This window comes from Lissotriton vulgaris, chromosome 7 (genome assembly GCF_964263255.1).
Source record: "Lissotriton vulgaris chromosome 7, aLisVul1.2, whole genome shotgun sequence".
NCBI classification, from domain to species: Eukaryota; Metazoa; Chordata; class Amphibia; order Caudata; family Salamandridae; genus Lissotriton; species Lissotriton vulgaris.
Window position 1 is genome coordinate 957,736,014 of NC_141695.1, and position 25,968 is coordinate 957,761,981.

Here is a 25,968-nt window from a genome sequence, read left to right on the forward strand (position 1 = left end):
GAACTGGCAGAAACCCGTGCAAACACAAAAAAAAATCCGCAAATTCGCGAGAATTCGCGGATTTTGCGGATTGCGAGTTCGCAAATCCGTAAAATTCGCGAACGCGAGATTTGCAAAATTCGCCCATGCTTACCTGAGGGTTTTGGGGGTTATTATTGGCTCTACTTGGCTTGGCAAGGAGTGGGAAATGTAGTTTTCAGCCCCCTGACTTGTCCACGGGTGGGGCATCTTTGACAATTCCCTGCTTTGCACAAGAAAGGGCAATTTGTTAGTTCACTCGCTACTGCCCCTGTAAGTTTGGGTACGTTCTGCCCCCATACCTTGCCCATGCTATTTTGAAGTACCAAGGCTAAGGAAGGTCATTCAAGACACTCTGCTATCAACGGACATTAGGAAGGTTTATCATCCAGAATCAAATTGGCAATTAAGGAAATCAGTTTTCTTAAGCTGCCAGTAAGTAAGGGAGATGATTGACTGAATCTGTTGAATGCATATTGACATTTAAGAGCCAAAGACCTTTTGGGACCCACTTCATTTACTTCTAGGCAAGAGAACTGAGCACCAGGTTTCTCATGTGGAAGAGAAGGCGGAGTTAGTGTCTTAGCAATGGCGTGCTTCATGTATACTAAAGAAACTTTGATTTTATTTGTGCTGAATTTATGTGAATTTTGACTCCTGGCTCTCAAGTTTTTTAAATTGATGTTCAGTTTATTTACATATTAAATCTTCTTAAACATGCATGCAGCTACCTGCTAATTCTTGTTACTTTTCAACATATTACAGATTGACTGTGAGAGCAGAATGTCCAATGCATTTAGAAGACTTTCCAATGGATGCACATGCTTGCCCCTTAAAATTTGGAAGCTGTAAGTCAGTCTTCTTTTTACTGAAGCTTTCTTTTATCTCTTTTCGACAACATTTGTGTGTATTTTGCTGAAATCAAGAAGATAAAATGTGTATTAGTTTGTTATTCATGTAACTATACTATTGCAAGTTTTGTCTCTACTGGTGTGCAAAGAGATGTAACTGCTTTATATTATCATTCCAATCTTTATATCGACCATTCGGTCATAAAAGATACACAGTACAAATAAAAAAATCACATGTGACTCTGTCATAAACAGATAAAACATTAAGTACATATGTTAAAAAGGATCTTATACAGACTTAAAACATCTTAAAAAAGAGAAGAATTTCTAGGTACTACCCAGCATTTTTAAAAAGCGATTACGCGTATACCAAACATTAGTAAAGAATTTGGAAAGTGCAAAAACAGTTGGGCCGGAAACATCGGATTTTAAAATCCTGTACATTGGTGCGTATTCCCTGCCACCCAAATTCCTTATCAAAGGGAGGAGCCAGTATTTTCTAGCTGCCTTGTAGGCTGGGCAGAAGAAGACCACGTGCAAGTCGTTTTACTCCTTGTCAGCACAGACTGGACAGTGCTTTGTGGAGGAAGCCGATGACCAGGAGCTTGTAAAGGACCGAAAAGGCAATGTGCCGTATCTCCATTGGAGGAACAGCTTCCTAGCAAGTATGGGATAGATAGGATCCAATGCCTTCTCAAATCTATAGAGATCCTTGCTTTGCAGGAACACAGATGATAGGGACCCATCTGGCTGTGTAGCTTGGGCCCTAGCCCATTTGTGTTCATGGTACAAATTCGCCAGGGACCTCTTGGAGATGTTTGATGCTACAATCGCCGGCTCAGTCCACAAATCAGGGAGCCCCAGTTCCACACAGGTGACTTGAATATTTTTGACCCAGGGAATGCTAAGCGCCTTGGGGTGATTCAGTAGTTCGACCAGTTCCGCCCTATAGTCGGCGAGATCATTGCTGCTCCACAGCCTACGCCAGAAGGCTATGGGTCTCAGACTTATCTCGTCAGCTAATGGTCGTAGCCCTAAATCAAGCCTCAAGGGGAGGAGCGGGGTACTAGGGGAGAGTGCGGCTATCTGTCTTATGAACTTATTTTCTGTTAGTGACAGGTTCCGTCAGGGCATATGGCCCCACAATTCAGCCCCGTACATAATCGCCCCCCTAGCCTGGGCCTTATATATCTGGATTAAAGCCCCCAATGGGCGGTATGACGAGCCGGTCATCATCTGGGAGATGCCCCCAGTAGTTTGTATTAGTTTAAGGTTTGCCCTACTCTGGTGGGATCCCCAGGTCATGGTTTCATTGAGGGTCACACCAAGATATTCAAAGGTGGCTACTCTCTCAAGCCGCTCGGCTCCCAGTTGTGGATTCGGGCGCTGTTTCTGGCTCGGGTTCAAAACCATGAATTTGGTTTTTGTAGCATTGATTTCTAGCCCTCTACCAAGGCAGAAAGCCACGAAGGAATCAAGTATCCTTTGTATACCCATGGGGGTTTTAGATAGCAACAGTGTGTCGTCCGCAAACATAATTGCGGGCACCCTGCTGCCATTTAGTTTGGGGGCGTCAGTATAGTCGGTGGCATTGAGATGGGCGATTACCCCGTTGACAAAGAGGCAAAACAGGTTCGGCGCCAGCACGCAGCCCTGTCTTACCCCTCGGCCAACGGGGAATCTGTCAGTGAGTTCCCCCGACCTCCCACACCTCACGCGGGCGTAATTATTGTGGTGCAGCCTCTGCAAGATCAATAGGATATCTGGGGGGACACCCATCTCTGCCAGGATGCTCCAAAGTTTCCCCCTGGGCACCAAGTCGAAGGCAGCCCGTAGGTCCACAAAAATTGTGTACAAACTGCCGCCCTCGAACTTTGCTGTCCTCCAATAGATTAGATTCAATCTAAAAACCTGGTCCACTGTGGATACCCCCTTCCTAAATCCCGCCTGGTATGGACTAAGGGCGCCCACCTCCTCCATCCAATCCTGAAGCCTGTTCAACAAAACCCTACCGAACAGCTTCTGTGCTACATCTATCAGACTAATCGGTCTGTAGTTGGCTGGGAGGAGGGGCGAGCCCTTTTTAAAGATGGGGACCACCTCTGCCCCCAGCCAAGTACTAGGTATTTCCATCCCACCGAGAACACTGTTGAAAAGGGCAACAAGGTAAGGCGCCCAGACAGTGGGCTCCTGTTTAAACAAGTCCCCCGGTAAGCCGTCCAGTCCCGGCGCCTTCCCCGAAGCCAGACCTGAGATAGCAGCAGTAACCTCACCTAGTGTTATTGGGTCCCCTTGGCAGCCCGGCCAATCCACCTCAATAGGAGCAGGGACTTCTCCCGGCTCAGAGCTGTATAGGGACTGGAAATGGGCCTGCCACACCCCAGGTGCTATATTAGGCTCTAGTGCCGAATGTAAACTCCCTGATCCCCCATTCACGATCCTCAAGAACAAGCGTTGATCTTGGATCGCTAGGGCCTTACTGAGTTCTTCCCACTGGTTTTCCTCCCATTCTGCTTTAGCCTGGACAAGAAGCTTCTTGTAGGCTCGCCTGCTTTGTTTAAGGCGTTCCGCTCCTATACCCTCCTTAATTACTCCAAGAAGTTCTGTTTTGGCCCGTCTACATGCTATATTGTACCACAGTGTTTTACCTTGGCGCCTCTCTCTTGGCTTTCGTGAACTACAAGTGAAATGAGGTGCCGCAGCTTTTATACGTTCCTCATGGGCTTTATACAGTTTGATCTGTGAGTCTCTATTGTTTGCCTCGATGTCAAGGCTCCCCACGATTTCCAAGATGGGAGTAATCTCCGCATAGAGCAGAGGGAGTTTATCCTTGTTTGTAACCAGGTGCTCCCACCTAATTCTTCTCCTGCTGTTATCCAGGAGAAGCGCGGGGTTGTTCCCTTCCACTTTAGACACTGAAGCTTGGGGGCCTGGATGAACAAGGTCAAGCTCAAGGGCGTTGTGGTCGCTATCGGTCCTTTCCATCACCCTAAAATCCTGAATTGTCGGCCACCTCACTAGTTGGGCCAAGACATAGTCCAAGTGGGACTCTCTCCCCAGTCTATTGTAAGTATTTTTACTGGGTATGTCGGATTTCGTTCGCCCATTACAGGCTCTGAGTCCGAACCTTAGAGTGAGGGCAGTAATTTGCAGTGCTAGTGGGGTCCAGGCTTTCGGGGGTGGAGCTTCCACCGAGGGTACTGCCTACCTAGCCTCTTCTTCCGATGTGAACCCTTCCAAGAGGCCGGGGAGTGGCTCAAAATGAGAATTAAAATCCCCACCCACCACATAGTATGAATCATTCGGCAGTTCAGATAAAAAATTCGAAAGTTCATCAATGGTTGGTGATTCCTTTGTCATTCCCATCGTCCTGGAATAGATGTTAACCAGCACAAGTTTGACTTTGTTTGGCCATAGTAGTGAGACCACAAGGATATCATCAGAATTAAACGGCCACCGTGTGGCCACGCAGCCCAAATGAGATGCAACCCACGTCGTGAGCCCCCCTGATGGACGGCCTTTGCCTTCCCACCTTGCTGGAATGGAGAATGATGTATAGCCTTGGTGCCTGTACTCCTCTCTGGCCCAGGTTTCCTGGAACATACATACGTCGCCAGTCTCGATGTAGTTTGCCCAGTCCGGCTCACCCAGTTTGTTGGCCAATCCCGCAATGTTCCAGCAAATTAGCTTCAAATATTCAGGGGTGTCTGTTGCCATGCCATAGGGGTTAGGGGAGATAGTTCCGGGCACCACTTCTGTCGCAAGGCCTGGGGCAAGGGCAGCAGTGGGTGCAAGTGGCTCAGAGAGTCTAAGCGAACCATTGTCCGCAGGCAAAAGGTCATTGGCTATCCCCTCAGCTGCGGCTACATTATCAGCGGATGAATGGGGAGATCCACTGATGCCGTAATCGAGAGTCACTAGATCGTTCGATAGGCCAGAGGTTATGCCAGTAGCCACGGTGGGAGGTTCAGAAAGTCCGCAGGAGCCATTATCCCAGGTCACTGACTTGTGTACAGTGAGTCAGTCAACCCCGTCCAAGCCGTTCAAGCAATTGAAACGATTAAAATGGAAATAGGGTGTGTCCGGTGGTTGGAAATGCGGGCGTTGTGCATAGTCCTTGTGTCTGCGTCTGCGTTCCACCCTTGTCCATTCATCATGCGATGGGGCCTGGTGCATGCGAATGGGGGGGAAGAAGAAGGATACTGGGAGGGTCTGGATGGTGGAATCCAGTGATCTATTTACTCCTTCACAGATGTGCAGAACAGTGCCCGGATCTTTAAAAGTTACCAGAATACAGTCCCCTATTATGGTTTTTCTGGTCTTCCCTAGCCAAGGGACCCTTCTCACCATAATAATCTCGTTGTTAAAATGGGATGGTAGGGGTCGGTTCCAATTAAGCCATTTGATGACCTTTTTCTTAAGGGATTGTTAATCTTCATTTTCCACTGATCTTAGATGGGGGCACCTGCTAAAACCACCGTTAGGCTATTGGCTTCTGGCGGGAGGTCTGGCCTCCGTGGTCTTGGGGCTGGCCGGACCGGAGAGTGTGGGGGGGCTTTACCGTCTTCTTGGCATCTTGCATTAGTCTCCACCTGAGATCTATGAGGGGCATGGTCTATTGATTGTGTAGGACCATTAGTTTGGTTGTTATGCTGTGCCTGGAGTTGGATAGCCATAAGTGGTTGCAAGGGGGGGCAGATGGCGCATTCTGGGGGGGGGGCTTGTTGGCAATTGTTGAAGCTCCTACTTTTGGAGGGTCCCCTACAGAAAGGTGAGTTCCCACTAGCTTAGTTTGCTTACTGACTAAGGTGTTCAGGGTAGTAAGAGATGTTTCTAATAAAGTGAGCCTAATCTCAACTTTTTTCAAACTATCGCTAATGGTCTGCAGGAGGGAGCGGAATAAAAATTCGATACTCCCTGAGGCTGTGAGTGGAGGGATTTTGTTCGATGTGTTAGCCTCTGGTTCCTTGGTAGTAACAGCTATGGTGGGGCTTTGAGCCTTAGGAGGTGGAATGGTAGGCACGATCTCATTAAACTTCCCCGGTAGGAGTATATTAGTGTGTTTCTTGCCGAAATCAAGATGAGATAGTTTAGCTTTCCCCCGTCCCCCTATTGACTTCCTAGTACGTTTACTAGGCGGAGGCCTATGTACCTCCACCACAACATTTGGTTTTGGCTTACTCTTCTTCGCTATTTGCATAGGGGGAGTTTGGGTTACCTAGTTAACAGGAGTAGCGGATAACAATGGGGGGGTTGGGTCTGCGTACTTTCTGGGCACTCTCCCTGGGGTGGAGGGAATATCCCTAAGTAGAAGGGGAAAGTCCTCAAGGGTCGGGGGATTTGGGCTGTTAGGGGGCGTACCTTCCTCTTGGGAGATAGGGTAGGGGATAATCTCAGTCAAGGGTCTGTTTTTCATGGATTCTATGGAGCGCCTACGCTCCGCCCTACGTTTCTCTAGTGAGCTTTCCTTGCCCACATCTCCCTTAGCAGATTTAAAATAATTGTCCAAAGTCCCTGTACTGGAGGCCCCTTCCCTTGATGGAGTTTCTCGTGGTGGTGGCGAGCGCATTACCTTGTTTGTATTGGAGACTGGAATTAAGGGAATGGGCCCGGCCCGGCCTCCTTCAGCCCCGGACGGCCACAGACGGTCCCGCCCTTGTCCCGGGCTTCTCCCGGCGCGCTCCCGCGCAGCGGGGCTGTTGCCTCCTTTTTGTAGATTTGCAAAGAACACCGAGGGGGCGGGCCGGCAGGGAGAGGAGCCCAGCTGGAATCGGGCGCGCGGGGACTCCTGGTCCGTGGAGTCCTCCGCTCTACCCTCGCAGCCCTGCCGGTTTGCTGGTCCACAGGTGATGCCCCTTAAAGTGTAGCAGCCGCTGAAAGCCGCGAAGCGGGACCCGCGATGCGGGTCCGGCGAGGCGTGGTGGCTCACAGCAGGCTGAGTCCAAGGTAAGGAGTGGTGTGCGCGGCGTTAGTGCAGGGAATCCGCCCAAGGTGCGCTTGTCTCCCGCTTAAGGCTTGCGGAGGTGGGGGCGGGGCCAGCAGGGAGAGGAGCCCAGCTGGAATCGGGCGCGCGGGGACTCCTGGTCCGTGGAGTCCTCCGCTCTACCCTCGCAGCCCTGCCGGTTTGCTGGTCCACAGGTGATGCCCCTTAAAGTGTAGCAGCCGCTAAAAGCCGCGTCCGGCGAGGCGTGGCGGCTCACAGCAGGCTGAGTCCAAGGTAAGGAGTGGTGTGCGCGGCGTTAGTGCAGGGAAGCTTTATATTATACACACACACACACACATTCCTTAAAAAACAACGATAAAAGTGATGTTATAGTTAGGTGTTGAAATGAGACATAAGTTGCCATAGGAAACCGAAAAAAATACAGCAGTTACAGTGTAGTGAATTAATTACAAATTGGACTTAAGACCTTATACATTACAGATCTCATGACATGTTAAATGACATAATTGATGACAGTGATTATATTAAATAACAAAATTACTAATGAGATTGACCAATGATTTTCCAAGCGTAATATAGGCTCTTTGAATTAGGATTAATAAAACAATCTAAATCGATAGTTGGATTCTTATAAACTTGTCTGTAAGCTTTCAAAAGATGCAAAGAATTTGATATTTCAGAAATAATGCACTTTTGGAGGATAGCATTGTCTTTACTTGTATTCACCCAAAGGATGGGTGCAGTGGGGGAGGTCATTTATGGAGAGCTGGCTGCTGGACATCATTGAACAATAAACCCTTTGGTCAACCTTTGCGTGACTGGCTGATGGCTGAGCAAGTAAGGTGTGAGACTGGACATAGGGCAAGCCCACTGCCCAACCATTTCTATAAGTTGTATGTAGGGTCTGGTGCGACACCAGGCCTTCCAGGCAACTTCCACTATGTATGTCCAAAGTCTCTGCATAGTGGGGGCTGGCCCCTTTTGAAGGGGTGGGGGCAAACCTTGGCAACAGCCTAAGCCCTGTGTGCAACCTATCCAACATATGCCTGAAAATGGTGCCAGTTCAGGTTTGATGCTTGCATAGACTTGGGTGCAGGACCCTGCAGGTTTCTAGGCACTGAGTCCAAGTTCTAATGTGGATTGGAGGCGGGCCATAGCTAGAAGCTGTGACTAAGATGTCATGAGCTATGTCATCAATGATGCCATTTGTCTTGTTATGAGTGCTGTAATATGTGAGGTCATAAGGAGTGCACCATAGGGATGCAAATTATAGTTAGTTCCCCTCAGGAGAAGCTTTAAACTGAACACCCCCTATTTCAACAAAATGATGTTCAGAAGTGCCTCAATTTTGTCATACATACAAAATGTTAGTGCTCAGTTGTGATGATGATGAAATAGATTATTAGAGAGTTAACCCACAGGCAGCAGTTGATGTTTCACTTTGCATGTCAGAATGTTTTGCTGAAATAGATGAAAAAGACATTTGAGAACTCATTGAAAATATGTCCACAGTTTAACATTCTACATTGCTAGCCTTAAATTCTATGGCAAACATACCCCCTCATTTTATTACTTTACTGTAGTCTTACCTGTAGGAAACACAGTCCATTTTACAGTTTTGATTCCATTAAGGTGCTCATTAGAACTCCATGGTAAGGCTGCAATAGAACACTGAGGAACAAACTTTGCTGCTGTTTGAACAACCTTTCACTGAGCATGTCAGCCTTTTTTGTGGCAGCAATGAGAAAAATATTTGAGAATTTATCAAAAACGTGTTTTCATGTGAGCTTGTAGGGCACTAACTTTAATTTCTATGACAAAACGAAACCCCTCATTTTGTTAATTTCTAAATTAATTGCTTTCAGCTCTACAGCTTTGATTCTATGAAGATGACATTCACATGTGCCACACTTCTGTCATATATACAGAATATTCTCCTCTTGTTCATTAGAACGATGTGGTGAATCTATAGTACTGGAGAATCAACTGACGGGGTGCTCCTGCTTTTGGTAGTACATGTTTTAAACAAAACATAAGCCTTCATTCCTATATAGCTGGGAAGATAAAGTGATCTTAATGAAAATTACACTCTGATTTTAGCTCCTGGCGCTCCTTCTATAACCTCTATGAGAAAATCATGAGAGAAAACATTTTTTTGCTCAGACATGGTTCATCAACACGCAAGTTACTTCAGTTAGCTATAACTGGTGAATTTCAGTGCTTACGCTGGTATGTTTTAACTGAAATTTTCCACTAACTATATAGTCACTTTAACCTTTGATTTTTTCAGTAAAGTAAGACATTACTACCATAACCAACTTTAACCTTTGTTTTTTCAGTGAACACATCTATCTATCTATCTATCTATCTATCTATCTATCTATCTATCTATCTATCTATCTATCTATCTATCTATCTATCTATCTATCTATCTATCTATCTATCTATCGATCTATCTATCTATCTATCTATCTATCTATCATTATTATACCTAAAAACACTGTTATAGTACACTTATTGTTATAAATTAACACCACAGAAATGTTATGTTATGTTATTAAAATATTTCTAAAGCGCGCTTTCACCGATTGGTTTCTTGGCGCTGTGATCATCAGTAACATGAACAAAGGGGGGGAGTTGCGTTATTGAAATGCTTGTCTGAAGAGCCAGGTCTTCAAGGCTTTCCGGAAAGAGAGGAGGTCTTGACAATTCCGGATCTCCAGGGGGAAGGAATTCCACAAGCAGGAAGCAAGGGTCGCAAACCTACGGCCTCCTTCGCGCTTAAGTTTGAAGGAGGGCATCTGCAGGAGGCTTAAATGGAGTGAGCGTAGGTTGCGGGATGGAGTATATCTGGAAAACAGTTGGTTAATGAATGAGGGGCTTTTACAATAGAGGGACTTGAAGATTATACAACCAGTTTTAAAGGCACAGCGCTGGGTTACTGGGAGCCAGTGTAGTTTCTTTAGTAGAGGGGTAGCTGCGTGTCGCCTAGGTTGGTTCAGGATTAGCCTTGAGGCATGGTTCTGTACCATCTGGAGTCGCTTAACTAGGTAGTTGGGAAGACCTAGGTAGATGGCGTTCGCGTAGTCCAGATGGGACAGTACAGTTGAGATCACAACCTGGGTGATTGCCTCTGAAGTAAGCAGACGGCGTACCTTCCGAATTTTCTTTAGTTGGAAAAAGCACTTGGAGACCACCTGACCTACTTGCGCTTTCAGTGATAGGTCGCGGTCCACGGTGACTCCAAGTGTTTTGGCTGACAAGGAAGGTGTTGGAGCTTGGCCTAATTCAGAGGGCCAATAGTGGAGGCCCCAGTACTTAGTGCTGTCGCCGGTCAAAACTAACTCGGTTTTCCCCGGGTTTAGTTTGAGCTGGTTCTGGTCCATCCAAGTTTTAATGAAACTCATGGTGTACTGAAAGTGCAGTATGGAGTCTTCAGTGTTGTCGATGGTAAAGAGCAGTTGTAAATCGTCTGCGTAGTTGAAGACTCTCACCTGTTTGTCTCTTAGGGTCTGAATCAGGGGAAGTATGTAAAGATTAAATAGGTGAGGTGACAGGGAGGAACCTTGTGGCACTCCGCAGGTGATGGCCTGTTTGGCACCCATTAGATCACCAAGGCGTAGTGTTTGGTTGCGGTTTGTCAAGAAGGATCTCAACCAACAGGCTGCTAGGTCCCGGACGCCGGCCTGTTCGACACGGTCGACCAATATGTTGTGATCGACCGTGTCAAAAGCGGCCGAAAGGTCCAGGAGCACCAGGGCCTGTGGGGAGCGTCTGTCGGCGCAGTCACGCAGGGTGTCCAAGACTGTCGTGACTACTGCTTCAGTGGAGTGTGCAGGCCGAAAGCCTGCCTGTGGGGGTCGAAGCAGGAGGATTCCTCAAGAAAGTTAGAGAGGCACTTGGCCACGTGCGCCTCTAGAACTTTTGCCAAATAGGGCAGCAGCGAGATGGGTCGAAAGTTGGCTTTGCAAATAATGGTTAGGAACACAACCCCATAACCCCCTAACTTGTACAACAGCTGCACAAGCCATAATTGACATCAAATGCAATGCTCATGACCAAATCCTTAATGAAAGTTACAATTAATCCTACAGGTGATATTGTATATCACATTACCCTTTCCCCTTTGACAGAGATAACTTTAAATGTACTCTCATTATCTGATTTGTTTATATGTTGTTGTTTAGTTATATTTTATATGTTATTTATCAGTCTGAATTTTGTGAGGTCATAAGCATTACATTTGGTGGGTGGGTTATCCTTTGAGTAGCTTTTATGAGAGTTATGGAATGTGCCCCTAATCCTAACTTGCAAATTTCAGTACTGTTTTATTTTTTAATAGTAATAACTGTGGTTATTTGGGTCGATTTTTTAGGCTCTTTTTCAGTGTTTTTTTAATCATACATCACATCTCAGTGTTCCCTGCACCCAGCCGTACATTTGCCGCAACACCAGCAGCATAGGGCCTTTTTGCTCGGAGAGGTGAAGTTAACTTCCAGACTGGGCACCAGGCCTTGCACCAGACCCTCAAAAGGTGGCCTTCCTCTCTCCCCCTCACTGCGCATGGCCTGTGGGCAAGCCCTCACACAACACTCCATGGGCAGTAACTCCTGCTCCACGTAGCCCTGCGGGACCTCATCTCCAGGCCCTGTCTCCAACCCACTGCAGACAGCAAGCCACCGCTTTATCCTAGTCGCCATGGGTGGCCATCTTATCCATAGTAGTGCACAACACAGGTGGCCACCGGGCCTGGACTGTGGCCAGGCCTTACTCCCACCCCACCATGTACAAACAAAACCCCATTTGTGGCAGTAGACCAAGAATTGCAATAGTGCACTGAATAATTTTTTCCATTCTCTATCACAGTTCCACAAATTCTATTCTAGTTTTGTGAATTCCGAGGCACAGTAGGGCCCACAGATATCCACAATCCAGCATAGGATTTGTGAATTCCAGGATAAAAATTCTTGTTATACTTATTTATTGTCAGGGTTCACCTTTCCTCCTTCTTTTACCCAACAGAGTGCTCAGTGTAGCTTGTTAGGTAAAGACAGCTGCAACAACAATATTTCTATGACAGCTATTCAGAGTGCTGTACATTCTTGAATCCGCTATGAATAAAGGGAGAAAAAGATCTCTAGCCTTATGGTTTACCTTTATGATTTTTTATTGGATTAGCAAATTTTTAAAGGATTCACAAATCAACAGTCCAGATAGTTCTAAAATGTAACCTATTCATGTCCAGATGAAGTGCTTTTTAAATGTTATTTTGTCAAAAATGACTGAACGGATTTATAGCAAACCAAGCAAGGGCAAGTCCTTCAGCAAAGTTCAATTTAGACAGCAGGTCGGGTATCGTTCCTTCCAGCTGTTCTTTCTGTGTCAAGGAACAAAGAATCATGTGAGGTTTAAATTGAGAAATATAATGTTTTTGAACTAACCCTCTATTTTTAAACCCCTACTTGATGGATCCGCGCAAAACTTGCCATGAGGAACGCAATTAAATCAACAGTTTTTTTGTATCGTTTCGATGGAAAGTTTGACTTAACCAGAACTATAGAGGAATTACTGTCACTTTTGTAATATATTATATATCACCTTTACATATGATGCAATGAAGCCTTTGTGTAATACTCTAAAATAAGGCTTGAAAACATACCCAGTGACGGACAGTGGTTAAATAATTGCTACCTTTGCACAAATTTAAATGTTGTTGTTGTCCTGTTGTAGTCAATTGTGGCATTTACTCTCCATTGAAGCTCTGTAAAGGCAGTGGCTCTGGTGGGACTAGGGTGCATGGCAACATGGCAGTAGAACAACTGCCATGGCTAATGACCTTTTCTGACAGCAGCACTTAATGGGCACCTAGCTGAACATCACAAATGTTGTCTAACAGAAAAAAGTAAGGACAATGTCAGCAAGGGTAAATGCATAGGATAATCCCTACCTTTTGTGTGTGTGTGTGAGTGTGTGTGTTATCGTGTGGGTGAGAATGCCAGGGTTGCACCATGCCTAGGTGATATAGATGGCCTAGTCTTAAGTGCTTATGGACCTCAAAGCCATAGTAATGAGGTAGTGTCAAGGGAAATCCTGTGTTGCCCTTAAGACAATTTGGTGCTCCTGCACCCCAGGAGTATAGTTCAGTTCATCCATCTGCTGGATGCAAGGGGATCAGGAACTCTTGGCTCTATATCCAAGTCTCAGAATTCCCTATAGTTTCCTATCTAGCTTGTAACCTGGGCATGAGGATGTGGAAGAATATCATGACACTCCATGAGGCACCCACAGCTGGGAGCAAGAAGCCACACACAGCTCTTGGTCAAAAGTATGTTGGTGGCTTCCAATGCCTCAATCAGGCAACAAAAAAGTGTGGATGTTTGAGACAGATCTTCTTCACTCAAGAGCTGATACTTTAATACTGATCTGGCACCTATAATTGCTTAGCACTATGAGATTGATGTATCAACCCAAATGAGGAATGGTTAATGTTTGTTCACTGGTGGAGGTGAAGAAAGAGGTTCTTCATTGAGCGCAGCACTATCTCTGCCTCTCACTAGCCTAAAAATTGGGCAGAAGGGAATTCGGCATCTGGACTTCGGTAGGAGCGGTCATGAGTTAGCAGGAATATTTGGCAATAGCACCGAAATATAGACCTCATCATTAGGACTATTACACGTTTTTTCTTTGTACTATAATTTGTACTCAATAAGACATCTTTTAGGATGAAGTTTACATTTTTTTTATCACTGAAACCCACAGACATTTAGGGGCAGATTTATGTTAACTGGCGCATCCCGAGGGATGCGCCAGTTAACGTGCGCCACAGCTACGCCACCCATGGTGCGCCGCATTTATAATGCGGCACACCATGGTGCAAAAACGGCACAGATGCGTGACGCATCTGTGCTGGAAATGTGGCGCATTGCTGGAGTTGCGTCGCAAGCGTGACGCAGCTCCAGCAAGGCTCGGGGGTGCCCCATCTACACAATGCTACATCAAGACCTACGCCTGCTTCAAGCAGGCACAGGGTTTTGACGCAGCATTGGCCAGAAAGTGACTGAGTGAAATCTCATAGATTTCACTCAGCCACTTTCAGGAGGCGTTCCTGCGCAGGAACGCCCCCCCTGCGCAGGAACGCCTCCTTATGGTGCAGGGCTTTACAACGTGACGCATCTCCTAAATGCGTCACATTGTAAATAGGGCGCATTGTTTCCGCCGTAGTTGCGTCAAATAAAGTGATGCAATTGCGGCGTATAAATCTGCCCCTTAGTATGTTTGTGACATGCCCCCCAAAAAACTCTCATTAATGGTTGCCAGACAGACATGGCAAATGCAATGTCATTACGGTGGAACCATCATTTTTTAAAATTCTTAAGTTAATAAAAGAAGTTATTGCTGACTTGTCACAGAAAATTGCTCTGTTGTAAGAAAACCTTATTTTCAATTCTAAAATATTTCCATATTTCAAAAATGTGTTTTGAATGTCAACATTTGCATGTTTTTTGGAATCTCATTCCTGTATTTTGAAAGCACACCCACATTAACATCAACATAAGCCATACATTTTGATGCTCATACATGGAATTGTTTCCAGAAATAAACACAATCAGAATAATGAATAGGCTTTTCTTTATCGTAGATTTGAGGCCGTCACTTTTCAAAATGAATGGCAGGTTATGGCTTGGTTTAGTACATGAAAGCTCCTGGGGGATCGGTCGACGGTCCAAATGCTTTTGACACTGGAAGGCTTTGTCATCGTTGAGACTTTGGATTCAGTAAAGATCGAAACTGAATACAATCTAAACTCTTAAATAGATTATTTTATAGCATATATAAACTTTTAGTTTGTGTGTCCTTAAAACTATACACTAAGGGCCATATTGCACTTACAGCACATTGTCCCTGTTTGCACTATCACACACCTTTAACGAAGTTCACTGGTTACAACCTGGTACAGTGTGCAGAATTACATACAATATGTTTCTCTCATGACAGCCACATATTCGTGGCTGCCTCGAGGGCAGAGCATCAGTGAAAGACACTTGGGCTGTATGAAGCAGCTGCTCTGCCTTTTACTGAGCTGGCAGCAATGAGTCTGTAGTTCAAAGTGGAGACAGAGATCCCTCTTCAGTCAGGTGTGGCAAGTGACTGCCTTCATTTCCAGGGGGGGGGGGGATGAGTGGCCCCACCCTTTCTCCCTTTAAGAGGGTGCACAGACTATGTGCCACCTCTTTGTAGCACACACTCAATGCACCTCCTAATGGCCTCTTTGCATCTGCACCTACATCCGTAATACGGGGCAGAGACACCTAGTCACACGTTTGAGCTGACTTTGATAGAGCATGGGTCAAATGCGAGACTGGGTTAGGTTAGGCCCGTTGAACAAAGTACCTTTAATCCTGGTTGCGAGATCCCACACCAAGAATACGTCAGTTTCGAGGGGCTGCAGATGGCAATGTGAGGTCCTGCGTCAGTGATGCCTTTCACTGGGGTTGTTCCGATGAAGTTGTCGATGGAGCTTTTGATGCAAAGTTCTCTAAAGCATAACTAAAGTCACAGCCACTACAATAATAAGCGAGTTGAATACCCAAGTTTTTAACACTCTCTATAAAAGATTCCTATTGGTACTGTAAAAGAGACTGCATATGAACCAGGAACTACTGACTGCATTATGTTCCTGCTGTCTGATGCAGATGTGCCCAAAAAGTGTACTTCTAAATTCAACACCTCCTGTCCTGATCTCCTTGTCTATTGCACCTATTTCAAGAACAAAAGCTGTGGAATGTTAGAAATGCCTTAGACCTGAATCCATTTTCCAATTTACCAAAATATACATCCAGTATTGACCATTTAACTCCAGATTAATGACATGCACTATATCGTCAAATATCTGTTCCATTGTTGCCTGGAATAACACCTTCAATCCTTTTTTTTGTTTCTTTGAAACCCTGATGTTCAATGTTAACCATTCAACATTCACAATGTAGTTTGACTTTAAAGTTGCCATATCACACATTCTCCTACAAAATCCTTTTCTGCTAAGATTTTCACAACCTTTTCCACTGTGGCGTAGCTAGGGGGGCAGCCGGCGCTGTCTTTTGGGGCTGCAGGAGTCATGTCTGTCAACCACCACTTTTCACTGGCCACGAGAACAAGTCAGCCATCGACCGCCACTCCCCGCCCACCCCCTCAGAACAAGTTGTCCAATGGCTACTACCCCCGCCCTTACCTGCACCTGGGTAGCAAACGTAGGGGCAGTACATCTAGCTATGCCACTGCTTTTCCACCTACAAACATATGTGAAGAGCCATCAGTTACAGTGGCTGCTGGTAATTGTAGGAGGTAGGGATATGGATGGGACAGACATGCACCCATACACACACAATCATGCATTCACACACATATGCACACACGCACATCCATTCACAGCACTAATTACTAAATATTCAAACATACACGCATGCACCAAACATTAATATAAAACCCAAATCACAGTAACCTGCAGCTCTTCTTTGGAGGTCCCAGGAGGCTTGGAACTGCTGCGTTCCAAGCCAATGAGGAAAGATAGCAGTCCCTATGTCGACAAAGATTGGGATGGGGGTCAGTGAGACTGCTGACCACACTCAACTCTGTGACGCAGTGTCACTGATTGACATTTGAACCTGGGCGCTTCAGTGCCTAAAACTGAGGCGCCCTGGTGCGAGGCAATTAGTGAAGCTACCCCTCATTCATCACTGAGGGGGAGGGCCTCAAGGACCTTTGCTGAGCTGAGGAGGTCACTTCCACAGAAGCTGTGACATTCTCAGCCCAGTAAAGTTCATCTCAGGCAGCTGGGAACTCCTGGCTGCCTGACATGAAAATGAACAGTGTCTGTCAGGCTGACCTTTTTGCAGCCAGACAGACAATGTTCATGAGGGGAAAAAGGTGAAGGGGCATGGCCCCTCAGACCCAGTAGACCAGCTGCTGCTAATCAGTAATAACCTCACAATGCATTTTAATTAAAAAATAAGGCTGGCCAAAAATGCAGTTACGCTGGCATAATCTTGGGTATTTTCCAACATTTTGCATTACACTTGTTATGCAGCATCCCAGAGATAACACCATTAAGCCTCGATGCATAATTGAGACTGCGTTTAGGTAAAACTTGTGTCACGGTAGCAAGGAAATAACAGGCACAAACAGAAAAAGAACTGCTTTTTGTCGATTCGCACATTATTGTGTGCTATTCGCATTAGATTAACATGAACCCCCTGTTCCAAAATGGTCACAAGGTGGCGCTCATTCTGAAAAACAGAATTTGCATGAAATGCCAGACAGGTATTTCATGGAAATTCCCGAAATTTTTCTGGAATTTTGCAATATTTCCACAAAAGAATCGGCACAAGTATCTCTAAGACCTCAAACACTTAACTGGACCAACGCATAGGGTCTTATTATGATGGCGCCCTTTTACCGCTCACCATATCAGGATGGCGGGCGGTTTACCTGGTGGGCGGAAAGCCCATCCGCTATGGGTCCGACAGAGGCAATTGATACTACTGCCTGTCGTACCCACTCTGCATCCACAATATGGTGGGTGTGCCTAGCAGGCACCGCCCACCAGGTTTGGATGCTGCATCCCGCCATCCTGTCTATGGCAAAGTCCCGAGTTCACTCAGGAGGACTGTCAGAGGTTTCAGGACTTCTTCGTAAAGAAGATATCCGATATTTTGGATGAAATTGCTGCAACTACACTCCTCGAATGCCCCTGCCCACCGGACCTTACCGCCCCGCTAAATATCTCACCGTTAGTTGAGTTCTCTCCAATCTCTAAACAGGAACTATTCAAAATCATAGACCGGGTTAAATCGGGTTCCTTGGTGGATCCATGCCCTCCTGATATATTCAAGTTGGCAGTACCAGGAATCGAGGAAGAGGTTTTGCATCTATTGAACACCTCTCTCTGCACAGGACAGATCCCTCTAGCTTTTAAAGAGGCTCGCCTGATTCCCTTATTGAAGAAACCTGGTTCGGACACGAAGTGTTTGAAAAATTTCCGGCCCATCTCCCAGTTGCCTTTTTTGGCTAAAGTGATTGAGCAGCATGTGTTAGCTCTACTCTCGGGCCATCTAGAGAGCAACAACCTGCTGGAGACCAATCAGGCAGGGTTCCGTGCTAATCATAGCACGGAACTAGTTATGCTATCTATCCTGGATGAGCTCAGAACTCGGGCTGATGTAAAAACACCGAGCGCCCTGATACTACTGGATCTCTCCGCGGCGTTTGACACCGTGTGTCACAAACAGCTATTGTCGCGGTTGAGATCCTTTGGTATCATGGGTACAGCACATGCATGGCTCACATCATTCTTGCAGGGCAGGACGCAACGAGTACAGTTGGGAGATTTACTTTCCACCTCTGCTCCGATCACCTGCGGGGTCCCACAGGGCTCGGCCTTGTCACCCCTACTTTTCAATATCTACCTGCAGCCACTAATCGCTCTCCTGAATAGGATGGACTGCCTAGTCTACAACTACGCCGATGATACCCAGATAATCATTCGGCTGGATGATGGCCCGGGAGCATCTACCAGGCTGCAGGACATACTGAAAGCCACGGTCAACTGGATGTCCGAGAACTCTCTGAAAGTCAACCCAGACAAGACGGAAGTGTTGCCCATCTCCATCTCGGGCAACCCCTGGAGCGAGAAATTCTGGCCTATGGAGCTGGGTACACCACCGAAACCAGCGTCCGCAGTTAAAAGTCTAGGCCTATATGTGGATGACAAACTATCCATGGAAAAACAAGTTACCACGGTGGTGGGTACTTGTATAGGCCTTCTAAGACAACTAAGGAAGATCTCTGCCTTACTTTCATTCTCTACTCTGAGACACGTGGTCTCAGCCACAATTTTGGCTAGGCTGGACTACGGGAACTCCCTATATATAGGTTTGCCCCAGCGGCTGCTGGACAAACTACAGGGGGTTATGAATGATGCAGCTAGGCTGATCTACAAAAAACCCAGGACTGCCCATTCTTCTCCTCTGATGCAGGAGTTACATTGGCTCCCAATTCGTCAGAGGATTGTTTTTAAAGGACTGTGCATCGTTCACAAGGCTCTGTATGGCAAAGCGCCAAAATATCTGAAATCCCGACTATCCCCTTACACACCGGGTAGGACTTTGCGCTCGTCGGATGCCACTCTTCTGTCCCAATCCCGCTTCAAATTGACTACGGTGGGGGGTCGTGCGTTTTCCAACACACTCCCAGCCTTATGGAACAAACTGGCTCCAGAACTCAGGAAGGAAAGCAACTTACTATCCTTCAGAAAAAAACTAAAAACTGTACTGTTTAAACAAGCATGGAGCAGACTTTAGGTGTACAGGTGGGATCAAGTGAATGCAATACCTCACTATGTAAATCTGGACAAACAGCGCTTAGAGACCCCGGTGGTTATAACGCGCCATATAAATTAAATAAATAAATAAATAAATAAAATAAATAAATATGGCAGTTCAACTGCTATTAAAAGGCTGGTGAGGATGTACTTTAGGGGCCCGTTGCAGGCCCCCCTTGAGCAGGGGCATGTCGAATTTGCACTTGGGGTGCCCCCCTACAGCTCCCTGCACCAGGTGGCAGGCACTGCGTGGTGACTGCCATTTAGTGCGGGGAAATGCACCACATGTATTTTTACCATTGCACCCGCCGCAATGGTAATCATGCACAATGTGACCGCCACAGTGGTGGTCGCATTGTAATGTCACGTGCGGGACCGCCACCATATAGGCAGCAGGTCCCAATCCCCGGGATGATGGCGGAAGGACGTAAGTTGGTCTGCCATCATAATCAGGCCCATAGTTCGGGTTGCACCTATTTAGATGTGATCAGGACATTATGTTTTTCCTCCTGGGAATTCAATTCATTTTTATCTTCTTACTTCTCCTGCCTCTTAGTTTTACTGTTGCGCTTTAGTGACTTTTTTTACTACTCCTCACGCCTTTGTCTCCACACCTACTTCCTTGCCCCTCTCTGCTCAATATTCATAAATTCATTCAACCTCTTTTGTACCATCTTCCTACTGCTTTTTTTTCTACCTTTCTTCCCGATGTTGACTTCTTTAAAATAAAAAAATCCATTAATTCTTTACTTTAACAAAACTTGTCAATCTACCTTGAAACTTTAGTGAAACTTCTGTTTCACTGGAAACATTTATTTTGCTTTATTTGTCCCATGTTCAAATGTAATAATGGATTTGTTGTCCCTTATCATTAATGCCTTGTTTCTATTTACGCTTCCTTTCAAATTCTTTATTTAGCTTCTTAATTTCTTCATGCAGGTCCTCATCCTCCTAACAACCCTTTATTTTCTTGTGATTTTCACTAATCGACTTCAAATACTGGAAATTTCTTTCACTCACTTCTGCTACTGATCATGGATTACACACTTTCTGCGACTTTTTAAAGGCCAGCGAGTTCCTCCCACCTGTTACACTGATGCTGTATGTTTGTAGATTAATTTAACTGATTACATCCCTTTACCCTATTTGCACAGAGGATTGGTGAAAACATTATATAATATAATAAATTAAATTGAATGTGACAACCTACTGTGTTCTGAGAGTTGTAGTTGTGTTTTGCTTTCTTTGAATCAATGAGACTGATATCTGATAATATCAAGTTATATAACAGAAAATGTGTCTCCTGATAACATTGATTGATTTGTTAACCCTAAAAGCATACAGCCGTGGAACTATTTAACTCTTCCCTTAGAAACTCAGTTGGCTTCTGAAAGTGCTTGCATCACTTCTAAATAGTATGACTAGATTTCTCCATGTCACCGGGACACCACTTAACTATTACTATTCCTGTACTTTGCTTTAACATATTACTGATATCAAGTGTGTTGGTCCAATTGATTGAATTAAATTAAACTAAGAATACAATTTCCATAATCCACTAAAATGTTGTAAAAACCTCAAAATTGTAGTAACCTTAGTGACATCGGGTCATCTGGGCACCACAGTTTCAATGGTTTAGGGGTTACCAAAGTTGTTTTTTCGGGAGTGCCTCATTTTATAAGCTATGCATCCATTCCACAGCAACACAGCTGCATACCACATATCCTAAATATCTCCCTTTAATTCACAAACCCCTCCTTATTGTATCTTACTGACTGCATCCAAGGAATATATGATGTAGCAGCGCAAACAATTACAACGCATGCTTTTACAACGCAGTATTTTACATCACAACTACCATTACATCTCATATTTTTATAATGCATTCCATTACAACGCATACCTTCACAACACATAATTCTTTTAGTGCAACAGTAGGGTAAGTGTTAGATAGTGTAGGGGTAAAAATCACTATTCCCACTCCAGTGAGTGCAACAATAAGGAAAGTGTTGGATAGTGTAGGGGTAAAAAGGACTATTCCCACTCCAGTGAGTGCAACAGTAGGGAAAGTGTTGGATAGTGTAGGGGTAAAACTTATTATTCCCACTTCAGTGAGTGCAACAGTAGAGAAAGTGTTGGATAGCGTAGGGGAAGAAATTACTATTTCCACTCCAGTGAGTGCAACAGTAGGGAAAGTGTTGGGTAGCGTAGGGCTAAAAATTACTATTTCCAACTAACCTAAAACCCATACCCACCGTAAAACTTAAAAATCTCTGTTACTTACCTTATAATGCATTGTAATGACATGTGTTGTAATGGTATGCGTTGTAATGGCATGCGTTGTAGTGACATGCGTTGTAATGGCATGCATTGTAATGGCATGCAATGTAAAGGCAGTTGTCTTGTAACAGTTGCCTGTAAAAGCAGTGCGATGTAATAGATGTTTCCCTCATCCAAGTGACGTTGGACATTTTTGTCATTAGCCTATGAAGTGATGCAAACCATAAAATCAATTGCTGTTTTATATTGCTCAACACTAGGTCTATGGTTAAACAATGCCTGGCTGTGAGTAAGAGACCTGTGAACTTACTGCTTAAGTGCCTGATTATGATCTTGGTGGACAGGGTTACTCCGTCACAAACGCGACAGATATCCAATCCTCTGTATTACTAGTCCATAATATCCTGTGAAACTTTTAATAAGGCAGATAGGATATCGGTCACATTTGTGATGGAGTCTCCCATCCGCCATGATCATAATCAGGCCCTAATCAAGATGAGCCTTATCTTGCCAATGAGGTGTCACCACCGTAGTTCAGATTGCTTTGATAACATATGATGATGGGAGATTAATGTCAATAGGATTGATTCACAGCTTTCCAGCTAGAGCAGGGGCCATGGCAAGGGTGTCCAGCATAACCCCTGCTCTTTACCCCACATCCAGAGCCCGTCACTCACCATATTCACTCAAACCCAAATCTCAGAGCTGGATTGATTGGAGTTTAAACTCTCTCTTTTTGCCAATAACTTTCTCACCTAGCTGGACTGCCCAAAAGCTTCCTTCGTCCTTTTACAGGAGGCACAACAAGCCTTCATTGAGGTATCAGGATTCAAATGAAATATGTTCACATTTGAAGCAATAGTCTTCATCATTGACACTAATGATCTGCAGTGTCTGCAAGAGCAGGCCCCTTTTTAGTAAGTAACCAAGACCATTAAATATCTGGGGCATACCCTACAGGCAGTCCATGTTGCTGACTTTCTGGCATTAAAGAGGGAAATTAAGGGGGATTTACAAAGCTATCATGGTGACTCACTCTCATTTCAAGCATCCATTAACATGAATGTAGTGCTGAGGGTGCTGTTTATGCTCCAGGCCATCCCCTTGAAGGTCAATCCTGAAATCAAAAGACTTCTACAACATGCATGGCTGGAGTCATTAATAGAGTCAAAAAAATGCAGACCCCTGAGAGAATTCAGACTGCTGATGGAGGGATCACTGGGGATCCCACATTTGAAGATGACCAATTTGAGCTACAGATTAGAGTGGTCCTGATCAGAATCCTAGCATCTATGTTGCCTTACAGATCATCATTTGTCAAAGGGTGCTCCTTTGAAAAATAGAAATTACATGGTAAAACCGCTCAAAAAACAAGATCTAGAGCTGTTAATTTGCACCTCTGTAACCAAGGCTACATTATATGGTAATATGATCGGTGAAGACAGTTACTCTGTTACCAGGAGTGTTTAGTCTTTCTCAAAACAGTTTTAGATTGCACCAACAAAAACAACTTTGAATGACTATAAAAACAAAAATATTACCACAACCCTGTTGAAGTTAGGTGACAAGTACACCAAAATAAGCAAGGCAAGGAAAATATCCCCTGGGTGCAGAACTGGGCGTCTTGTCGTTATCATGGCGTATCAGGTCCGCCTGTGGCCTCAGGGTGGCACCAGATTAAGAAGGGGGGAGGAGGACAGATAGCCCAAGGGGAAAGGGAGTGGCCAATCGCTGGGAACCTAGGACCGAGCGCCTGTACATCGAACTCAGAGTGACTGTTCCACCATAACCACTTTAATGGCTCTCTAGCTGGGTGACCGTGCAAACCAAGGGTATCAACGAATGCGTAACATTTACCTTTAAGAAGTGTCCATGGCGCCTTGCTTGGAAACAGTACTTCCTTTCACAGGAGCATGCCTCTCGGCTACAGAAAGTGCTTGAACTGGAAATAAAAAAGTACAAATACACCCATTCCAGAGTACCTAACCGGAGCAGAGAAACGACTCTCCCATTTACAAAGTATTGCTTCAAGGCAAAGGCGTTCAGTTACTCTGCCTTGAAAATGAAAGAACTGTAGGTTCTCAGTAACCGAGAGTACCTCCTGCCCATTTAAAGCAGAGGGTGCAGGTGTTATATGGTGGTTAATAGAGTTATCGGGCTCCCTGCCATGTTCTAGTCATGCGAGTTTCAGACACTGTCCAGGCATGTTACTCTTTCCCCACCCCGGACGTCACACAGTCTGTATCCTCCACCGCAGTGGTCTCAGGCTTTCCTCGCCGCAACCATCAGGGTGTTCATATGTCTTTGGAACCCAGTCCCAGGTGCCCCAGAGTTTAACTCCCTCCCTCCAAGTCACTTCTTGGAGCGAGCTGCGTTTGTTCAGTCTCAAACTGACTCGCCGACCACTGCGAAAGGTGTGAATGGTGTGAATAAAGGCTCCTAATCTGACTCTGGCAGGGTCTCTAAGAAGGGGTGAAAAAACAACAAGGCCTCATCAACAAGTAAATGGTCTTTTATAGACCTGTGAAGTACTCAGGTGCGGCTGGCAGCTCTGTGTGTGCCCGGGAAGCTGTCTCAGCCTGGCTGACACCTCTTAACCCACTAGTATTTGCCAGTTTTTATATATAAATACAGATAAAGGAAAACTTGTTTTCTGTCTGTATTTATATGTAGAAAATCAGTAAAAACGGAAAACCGGGAGCCCTAATTATAACATGCGAGTCTATTGGGGAAACTCTTGGGCATATCAAACACTCAGACCCCTTTACACCACTGTTTGGGAAACTGGACTTTATCCCCGACATGGATAAAGAGGATTTTAGGAATGGAAGGGAGCAAGATGCATCAAAATAGGAAATGTGTCCTTTCAGTAAAAAGACGTGTTTCAGCACTTCCCTGTGCCTTTCTCAATCTAGGTAATCTCCTTTGTGATTGCACTGTTTACATACTTGTCCATAAATATGGAAGACATACTCAGCATATTGTTCTCAGCAACCGTTGCATCATAATAAACATAATATTCTAAAAAATGTGAACAGTTGCAGTGTGAGTAGGCAAAAAGCAAATTGTTAATAGGGCAATCTCAAAGTTTACTCCAAGAGGAGTAGACATGACAGGTCCTCAAAAAAACACATTCGGCCAATGCTGTACGGTGCCCTGCTCCATATTCCTCCAAAAAGTTTCATTTGAGGCGGGCTTCCTCCTCGAGCCTCGCGGCCCCAACCACAGGTGCCTTCCCCCACTCAGTATTGGGCCACCAATCCCACCTCATTCCGCTCTCTTCTCTGTTGTTGCGTTGTTGGGGTGGGGCCATCCTCGCTCTGTGAGGTAAACCATTTGCTCCCTTCATAAGGGATTGATATATAGGCTCTGACAGATAGGGAGCATTGACAAGATGACCTCAGCACTTCACGGCAAAGACCACAAACTCGCAAAGGCATGTGACCCGCTACTGCAGATCTTTACCAAAATTGATAACGCATTGTCATGTCCAAAATTGATTAGCGCTCTACCGTTAGTAGAGATATGAGTAAAACCCAAACGGAAACCATGAACAAACTATTCACCTATTTATGAACATGCTGCACTTTCACTATTGAAGGTTTTTACCTCACTATCAGTACATTTGGTTTTTTTCTCTCTGTCATGTTGCTATCTTTCCAAAAGACAACAAAATGATTCAAAGCAGATATATGAACAGGAGGCAGCTTTCTTTAACTACATTTTACGCCATTGCTTGATTTGTATAGAAAACGCTGTCATATCCTTGATTCAAATGGAGTCAAATCTATTCTGTGTACTTTTTGTATTTGGTAAAAAATAGTAATACATGAAAAAATAGTCTGAAAAGTGTCCGAACTTCTTTAAATGGTAACATGATGCCGGCACCAGTCGTCTGCTGCTATAATGCTGTAAGCGGCTTCCGTTATCGGAGCTCACCTGGGCAAAGAGAAGTAATCAATTCAGCTGTCTAGAGATCGTTTTTTTTCCCCAGTGCTATGTTTGCTGGAAAACTTGGGTTGGATTCATAAATATGTGTACCACAGTAACTGAAAGATATCCAACATGCAGCCGTGGTCGGTAGTGGGTGTACCTGCCGGGCCGTGACGTGGGGAGGGGGAGAGGCAGGGTGGGGGGTAGTAATCTATGGATTACGGAGCTTTACAGGTAAGTAAACATATAAATAAATAAAACAAATTTCTTTTGTTGCGCGCACTGCATCGCATTTGGGGATGCAGTGCACACAACGATATTCGTTAGATTACTACCCCCCCCACCCTCCCCCTCCCCACATCACCACCCGGCAGGTACTCCCACTACCGACTGCGGCTGCCAACATGCTCTAGAAATCAGGACAGTCCATTAATTCCTCTCCTTTACTAAATGCTAATTTGTGTTGTAGGAAGCTGGCTCTCTGTATAGTGTACAAAAAAGAAGTACACCGTGTAGAGTCCAGAGAATTCCTAAATGGTACACAGAGGTAAAAGCAGATAATTATT

The 25,968-nt window shown here is 45.1% G+C and overlaps 1 protein-coding gene across 1 annotated transcript in view; it reads left to right on the forward strand.

Moving 5' to 3' along the window:
* Positions 1-25,968, forward strand: part of LOC147702816 (gamma-aminobutyric acid receptor subunit alpha-1) — a 536,635-nt gene that overhangs the window by 394,605 nt on the left and 116,062 nt on the right. Inside the window, exon 6 of the mRNA XM_086931399.1 lies at positions 784-866. Within this exon, the coding sequence (XP_086787525.1) occupies positions 784-866 (83 nt within the window). The remainder of the gene's footprint in view (positions 1-783; positions 867-25,968) is intronic.